General features: G+C 43.5%; 1 protein-coding gene across 1 annotated transcript in view; it reads left to right on the top strand.

Annotated features, from left to right (window-relative positions):
• Positions 1-249: 249 nt before the first annotated feature.
• Positions 250-8499, top strand: part of rtf2 (replication termination factor 2) — a 64080-nt gene continuing 55830 nt past the window's right edge. Inside the window, exons 1-2 of the mRNA XM_063041554.1 lie at positions 250-395; positions 5552-5646. Coding sequence (XP_062897624.1) covers positions 327-395; positions 5552-5646 — 164 coding nt within the window. The 5' untranslated portion in view covers positions 250-326. The remainder of the gene's footprint in view (positions 396-5551; positions 5647-8499) is intronic.

Raw genomic sequence — 8499 nt, 5'->3', positions numbered from 1 at the left:
GCGTGCAAAACAGAATAAAGATCCTTTTCCCCCATTTAACATTTTAACCTTCTAGGCTATTGCTTAATACCAATACAATTCCTACTAAGGACTTTATTCCAATTTAAAAAGGTGCTGCCGGTTACGCTCTGCGAGTTTATATAGCTTGAACCAGGGAGAGGGGTGTGGTATTACAGCGTCCAGAAAGAGGCGGGGCGAGGCTGATGACGAAGCGGGGCGGGAATAGCGGTTGCCCAATCAGGGGAAGGCAGACCCCTGCGTGAGTCTGCGCGGTGCGCCTGTTTTGTTTCCGTGGAGCTGTGCCCATATTGGCCTGTGGATCTGTGATGGGTTGCGACGGAGGAACCATCCCTAAGCGCCATGAATTAGTGAAGGGTCCCAAGAAGGTGGAGCAGGTGAGGAGCGGCTCGCGTTCTCTCTCCCCCTTCCGGACACGTCGGTGTTTCAGCCGGCGCTCTGGACAAGACTTTTTGAGGAGGCTGCTGGTGCGGAGTTAGGCCGTAGCGGAGGGACTCGAGTTGTCGGGGTTACCCGGAGCTCCGGACTTGGTGTCGGTCCGCAGACCAAGGAGAGGGACTATGGTGGCTAATTTGCTGGCTTCGTGAAAATAGAACAAGCTGGAAAAAAGCTGATTGAACACGCCAGTGAGAATGCTCTCCACAGTACATTTGTAGACATTTTCAAGTATTTTAGTTGTTTACAATATATATTAATGATTTAGATGAGGGAATTAAAAGTAACATTAGCAAATTTGCCGATGACACAAAGCTGGGTGGCAGTGTGAAATGTGAGGAGGATGTTATGAGAATGCAGGGTGACTTGGACAGGCTGGGTGAGTGGGCAGATGCATGGCAGATGCAGTTTAATGTGGATAAATGTGAGGTTATCCACTTTGGTGGTAAGAACAGGAAGGCAGATTATTATTTAAATGGAGTCAAGTTTGGAAAAGGGGAAGCACAATGAGATCTAGGTGTTCTTGTACATCAGTCATTGAATGCAAGTACAGCAGGCAGTGAAGAAAGCTAATGGCATGCTGGCCTTCATAACAAGGGGAATTGAGTATAAGAGCAAAGAGGTCCTTCTGCAGCTGTACAGGGCCCTGGTGAGACCACACCTGGAGTACAGCGTGCAGTTTTGATCTCCAAATTTGAGAAAGGACATTCTTGCTATTGAGGGAGTGAAGCGTAGGTTAATTCCCAGGATGGCGGGACTGTCATATGTTGAAAGATTGCAGCGACTGGGCTTGTATACTCTGGAATTTAGAAGGCTGAGAAGGGATCTTATTGAAACATATAGGATTATTAAGGGATTGGACACGCTGGAGGCAGGAAGCATGTTCCCGCTGATGGGTGAGTCCAGAACCACAGTTTAAGAATAAGGGGTAGGCCATTTAAAACGGAGTTGAGGAAAAACTTTTTCACCCAGAGAGTGGTGGATATATGGAATGCTCTGCCCCAGAAGGCTGTGGAGGCCAAGTCTCTGGATGCTTTCAAGAAAGAGACGGATGGAGCTCTTAAAGATAGCGGAATCAAAGGTTATGGGGATAAGGCAGGAACTGGATACTGATTGTGGATGATCAGCCATGATCACAGAGAATGGTGGTGCTGGTTCGAAGGGCCGAATGGCCTACTCCTGCACCTATTGTCTATTGACAAGCAAAATCTCCTCAAACTCCTGCTGTCTTGTCTTCTTTATAGCTACATCGATATGTTGGGACCAGTCTAGGTCCTCAGAGATTGCTCACTCTCACCACTTTGTTCCCTCTATGAGGATTGATTTGTGTTCCCTCGTCCTAGCCTTTCTGAAGTCCACAATCGGCCCTTTTTAGTCTTGCTGACGTTGAGTGCAAGGTTGTTATTTGCGCCACCACTCAACGAGCTGGTATACCTTGCTCCTGTACATCCTCTCAGTACCGTCCTGAGATTTTGCCGACAATGTTTGTATCATCCGCAAATTTATAGATGGTGTTTGAGTATGCTTAGCCATACAGTCATGGGTATAGAGAGTAGAACAGTGGGCTAAGCACACATCCCTGAGGTGTGCAAGTGTTAATTGTCAATGAGGTGGAAATGTTATTACCAATCTGTGCAGATTGTGGTCTTCTGGTTAGGAAGTTGAAGATCCAGTTGCAGAGGGAGGTACAGACACACAGGTTATGGAGCTTTTTGATCAGAACTGTACGAATGATGGTATTAAGCACTGAGCTATAGTCAATGAATAGCATCCTGATATAGGTATTTGTAATGTCCAGGTGAACCAAAGCCGCGTTGAGAAAGCCATTGAGATCATGTCTGCTGTTGACCTATTGTGAAAGGCAAATTACAGTGGATCTGGGTCTGCTGAGGCAGTAGATCTAGTCATGACCAACCTCTCAAAGCATTTGATCACTGTAGATGTGGGCGCTACTGGCTGACGGGCATTAAGGCAGCTTACACTGTTCTTCTCGGGCGCTGATATAATTGTTGCCCTTTTGAAGCAGGTAGATACTTCTGACTGTAACAGAGATTGGAATGTTCTTTGAATCCCCCACCAGCTGTTTGGCACAAGTTTTCAGAGCCTTACCGGGTACTCTTATCGGAGCCTGCCGTCTTGAGTGGATTCGCCCTCCTGAAAGACAGCCTGACATCGGCCTATGAGACAGAGATCACAGTGTCACCAGCTGCAGCAGGGATGCTCAGAGCTGTAGTTTTATTCTCCCTTTCAAAGCTGGCATAAAAGGTGTTGAGTTCATTTGGTAGTGAAGCATCACTGCCATTCATGTATTGGTTTTCATTTTTTAGGAAGTGATGTTGCATCGGATGTCACCTCCACCCTGTTCAAAATTGTTTCTTAAGTCTTGAAATAGCCCTCCCCAAGTCATGCCTGGTTTCGTGTACAGACCTGGGTTGCCAAACTTAAATGCAACAAATCTAACCTTCAGCAGACGATCCTCCTGGTTCATTCAGGGCTTTTGATTTGTACACGTACAGTCAGTTTTCATAGGCGCACACTCATCCACACATGTTTGAATGAAGTTGTTTTTAAAAGTCAAAATTGAGTTTATCCCCATATACACAGGTACAATTAAATGGTCACTTACAGCAGCCTCCTCTTCTTCCCCTCCCCTCTCATCCCACTGATTTCAAATATGCTCACCAAACTTGTCTGTAGTCTTTTATCCAAGATCATTTGAAAGTCCAATTGCATTGGTCTCATTAGCTCAGACTTATTTGTAAAACTTGCTCTTAAACATTCATGTTTGTTTTCTTTAATTAGTCCTTGATTATCAAAATGGCTTTTCCCCCAAATGTTTTTGATCATCAAATAATATAATATTCATCAAATTATTTTGTAATCACCGATTTCATTTCTTTTTGTGCCTTATTTTTAAAGTATAACATTTGAAGTTCTACAGGGTCCTTTCATTATTCTGCTCTCTGGTAATCAGAAGCTTGTAGTCAGGAAATCTGAAATTCCTATTGTTACTTCCCTCAACAGCCTTAGAATCCTTGGTGTAGACAAGAGGAAATCTAGGTCAGGCAGCATCTGCAAAGGCAGAGCAGAGTTTTGTAGACATCGCTCTAGACTCTAGAGCCACCTCTTCAGTGTGTAATGAGGGCATTTAGAGAAAACACACAAAGAAAGTTGTAAAATACAGAACTGCAAGTAATGCCCAGTTGATCAAACAGTGCTAACTGAGATTCCCTCTGTTTTACTGTCAACTTAGGGAAAGTTTTGCTTTCACTATTCTATGCGGTAAAGTGTTCCATTTGTTACTTTTTGCTTATTTTTAGCTATGTGCAGTCACCAACCATTTCACCAACTTGTCCAGTTACACTTCATTGTAGAAAAGCAGCATTTTTCAAGTATTGCTGCAGGTGAACTTCCTTGCCATTTAATGTCTTCATTTCAGTTGTAAGGCCCTCTGATTGCATCTTTTCAAACCCCTAATTTCTTGCCTTTCCCTGTAACCAAAGATGAACTTAGTGGCATGCCTTTTCACTGCCTCCTTTAATTGAATATTTCTTTTTGTCATGAGGTTTTTAAAACAAAAACAGAGCGCAGTACTTGAGGTACACTCCAAAGGAGCTTTGTGCAGATTTTGCATGTTATTTAATGGATAGCCAACTAATTGTTAACTCGGCACTGAACTTGGACTTGATGCCTTTTAATTATTTCTGAATTTTTATCTTATTTCCTATCCTTGGGTGCTACGGTAGTAGAGGTTAGTGTGATGCCGTTACAGTTTGGAGCATTTTGGAGTTCAATTCTGATGAGGCCAATCTGTTGCTGGGGTTTCATAGCTGGAAGGGTCTACTCCACCCCTAAACAAATAAATAAATCTTTGCTAACCACTTTTCCCAGACATTGGAAATACCTTCTTGTTTAATCAAGAGGATCAGAATCAGTTTTATTATCACTTACAAATGTTATGAAATTTGTTGTTTTGCGGTAGCAGACCAATGCAAGATATAAAAATTACTTCATAAATAAGTAGTCCAAAAAACAAATAACAAAATAGTGTTCAAAGATTTATGAACTGTTCAGAAATCTGATGGCAGAAGGGAAGAAGCTTTTCTTCAAGCAATGAGTCTTCAAGCACCTGTACCCCCTTGTGAAGGGGCATGTCCCAGAAGGTGAGGACCTTTAACAATGGATGTCGCCTTCTTGAGGCACTACTTGAAGATGTCCTCTGGCAGGGAGGGTTATGCTTGTGGTGGAATTAGCTGAGTCTACAGCCCTCTAAACCCTCTTGTGATCCTGTGGGTTGGAACCTCTGTACCAGACTGTGGTGAAACCAGTCAGGATGCTGTCCACCGTACATCTGCAGAAATTTGCAGGAGTCTTTGACATACCAAATCTCAAATTCCTGATGAAGTAGAACCGCTGGTGTGCCTCATAATTTCGTCAATGGGTTAGACTGAAGGTGGGCAAAGTACACGTACCGGAAACAGTTTTGCCCTTTTAATTTATGCATAATACATCATCTTATTCAGCAAACTATTCTCATTAATTTGTGACACATCTTAGGATAATGACCAGCTGAAATTTCATGGGGTTGTACATGAGAATGTAGCAGGGAATTAAGCACAAGTTTTAAATGTTCCTGCAGAATTCCATTGATTATTAACCTTTAAATAGCTGGTTTGTGCACAGTTAGGAATCAGAAAACCTGGACATCCCAGATAGTTGTCAAAGCTTAATAGCATTATGAGGAATAATTTTAGGATAAATCAGGTGGGGATGGATTATAGCTGGAGGGCCATTAATGAGAAGGCATAGATTTCAAATCAATGAAGGATCCAGATTAGAGTTTTCTTTGTGTGACAAATGTATTACAGCCTGAAAGTAGGTCACAAGCTGATATAGTTGCATTTCAAAACAGTGCAATTGGGTAAATACTTGGAAATAAACAGAAGGAGAAAAACTACTGCATAAATGATACGATCGTTAGTATACTAGATGGGCTTTTTTTTTTTGCATTGTTTCCATTACTTTATAGCAACTAGTGTGTTAGTAGTGGATTCTGTTGTTTTAGCATGCTGTATTTTTAAACATTTTTTTTTCTCAGGCTGATAAAAATGCATCATTGGTTGCCCGCTGGAATTACTGTGCCATCAGTCAGACACCATTGAGGAAACCCATCGTCGCCTGTGAGCTTGGCAGGTAGGAGCTAAACCAGGTGTTTGGAGTGTTTTCTAGACTTTTCTTGTAATCCCAAATGCTGTTTGTGAGCAAGGAATCTTGGTATTTTTGTGTACCTCATTCTTGCTCAATGAGGTTATTATTCTGATGTATAATCTTGGGAAGGTATACTGCATTTTTGAAAGAATTCTGCCAACAATGGCAGTTATGGTATTTTACCATTCAGGAGAAATTATTACCTTGTCATGTACTGCCAGTACTACACATACCGTATACCAGTGGTCCCCAACCACCGGGCCGCAAAGCATGTGCTACCGGGCTGCGAGGAAACTATATGATTTGGCGGTATGAAGCGATATGAGTCAGCTGCACCTTTCCTTGTTCCCTGTCACGCTTACTGTTGAACTTGGACGCACGTGAGGTCATCGGTCGGTCATTAACCTACAACTACTCGATGAATAAAAAACAAACGTCACTTGAGAGTTTCTTTGGAAGAGGTGGTAGGGGAAAAAGGCCTAACGATGATGATAACGCAGAGACAGCTGAGGCTGAGACTGCAAAAAAGAAAGCTTCCTTCAACAGAAAATACAATGAGTCGTATATAAAATATGGCTTTAATGCAGGGGTCCCCAACCTTTATGGCACCGCGGACCGGTTTAATATTGACAATATTCTTGCGGACTGGCCGACTGGGAGGGTGTTCAAGTAGGGTTAAACTCACCTCAACATGTCTTTTACAGTTAGGGTTGCCAACTTTCTTAGTCTGAAATAAGGGACAAAAGTAGCAGTCAAATCCCAGGACACTTTACCCCAGGAAAGACTACCATGACCATGAAGCCTTGCGTGGGCACCTGTGTGCGCATGCGTGACGTGCGCATGTGATGTGCACATGTGCATACGTGCCGTTTTTTTCCCCCCACAAATTGGTTTTGCCTTCATCTTCCCGACTATACTGTACATTATTTCTACTTTATATAGGCTGTATTTATTATATCATTCTTGCTTTTACTGTATGTTAGTGTTGTTTATTTTTGGTTTTATGTGTTATTTGGTATGATTTGGTTTTTTTTTGGGTCTGGGAACGCTCAAATTTTTCCCATATAAATTAATGGTAATTGCTTCTTTGCTTCACGCCATTTCGGCACGAAAGGTTTCATAGGAACACTCTATCTTAGCGGGGGAAATACGGGACAAGGGTAGTCCCGTATGGGACAAACCAATTTAGCCCAATATACGGGATGTCCCGGCAAATACAGGACAATTGGCAACCCTATGTTCAAGTTCAACAGTGCGTGACAGGGAATGAGGAAAGGTGCAGCTGACTCAGATTGTTTCCTCATGGCCCGGTGGTTGGGGACCGCTGCTTTAATGCGACCGGTGACTCTCACGCTCCAAGTCCCGTGTGTCATATGTGGAGACAAGCTGTCTAACGAGGCAATGAAGCCCTCAAATCTGCTTCAGCACCTTGAGTCCAAGCACCCTACACTTAAAGACAAACCCGTTGAGTTTTTTGAGCGGAAAAAACGTGAGCAAGCGGGACAGAAGCAAGTGCTGAGAGCCACCAGCTCCACAAATGCTGCTGCTCTGAGAGTGTCGTACTCAGTGGCTAGCCGTATTGCTAAGGCTAAGAAGCCTTTCACTGTTGGTGAAGAATTGATTCTGCCTACTGCCAAGGACATGTGCCGTGAACTGTTGGGAGAAGCTGCAGCTAACAAGATGGCACAGATTTCTCTTTCAGCTACCACAGTTTCAAGGAAAATCGACGACATAGCGGAGGACATCGAAGCACAGCTGTTGGAACGGCTTAACGAGTCACTATGGTATGCTATCCAGGTCGACGAATCTACCGTTTTCGACAACAAAACAATACTGCTGGTTTATGTGTGATATATATTTCAAGACGATGTGCACGAGGATATGTTGTGTGCACTGCCGCTGCCAACTAACACAACTGGGGCAGAGCTATTCAAGTCTTTGAATGACTACGTCAGGAAAACTGGACTGGTCATTCTATGTTGGAATATGCGCAGACGGGCCTGCAGCTGTGACTGGACGGCTGTCTGGTTTCACTACCCGAGTCAAAGAGGTTGCTCCTGAATGCCAGTCTACACAGTGTGTCACACGCAGGGAAATGCTGGCTAGCCGAAAAATGTCACCTGATCTTAACAACGTATTGAGTGACGTTGTTGAAATTATCAATCACATCAAAGCAAAAACCCTTAACTTGCGTCTGTTTGGGCAGCTTTGCGAGGAAATGGATGCAGAGCACAAATGCCTTCTCTTACGCACTGAAGTCAGGTGGCTATCAAGGGGGAGAGCCCTGGCAAGGGTTTTTGAGTTAAGAGAACCGCTACAGAGATTTCTTTCAGGAAAAAAGTCACCACAGGCAGCACACTTCAGTGATGAGGAGTGGATAGCAAAACTCGCTTATCTGTGTGACATCTTCAACCTGCTCAATGAACTCAATTTATCACTTCAGGGGAGAATGACAACTGTCTTCAAGTTGGCAGATAAAGTGCTTGCTTTCAAAGCCAAACTGGAACTGTGGGGATGGCAAGTGGACAGGAGTATATTTGACATGTTCCCAACATTAGCTGGGGATTTTGGGAGAAAATGAGGCTACACCGTCCTTCTCACAGCTGGTGCGCAATCACTTATCTTCACTGTTGACAGAATTCAAGTGTTACTTCCCAACCGCAAATGACCCAAGATGTGCAAAGGAATGGGTCCATCTGTGAATGTCCCTGGTGAATCATCCATGTCAGCATGGGAAGAAGATCAACTCCTCGAGCTTGCAAATGATGGTGGGCTGAAAAGTATGTTTGACATAACATCTCTGCCGGTATTCTGGATCAAAGTCAAGGCTGAATATCC

The sequence above is a fragment of the Mobula hypostoma genome, chromosome 2, assembly GCF_963921235.1.
Source record: "Mobula hypostoma chromosome 2, sMobHyp1.1, whole genome shotgun sequence".
NCBI lineage: Eukaryota > Metazoa > Chordata > Chondrichthyes > Myliobatiformes > Myliobatidae > Mobula > Mobula hypostoma.
This window is presented reverse-complemented; position numbering and strand designations above follow the sequence as displayed.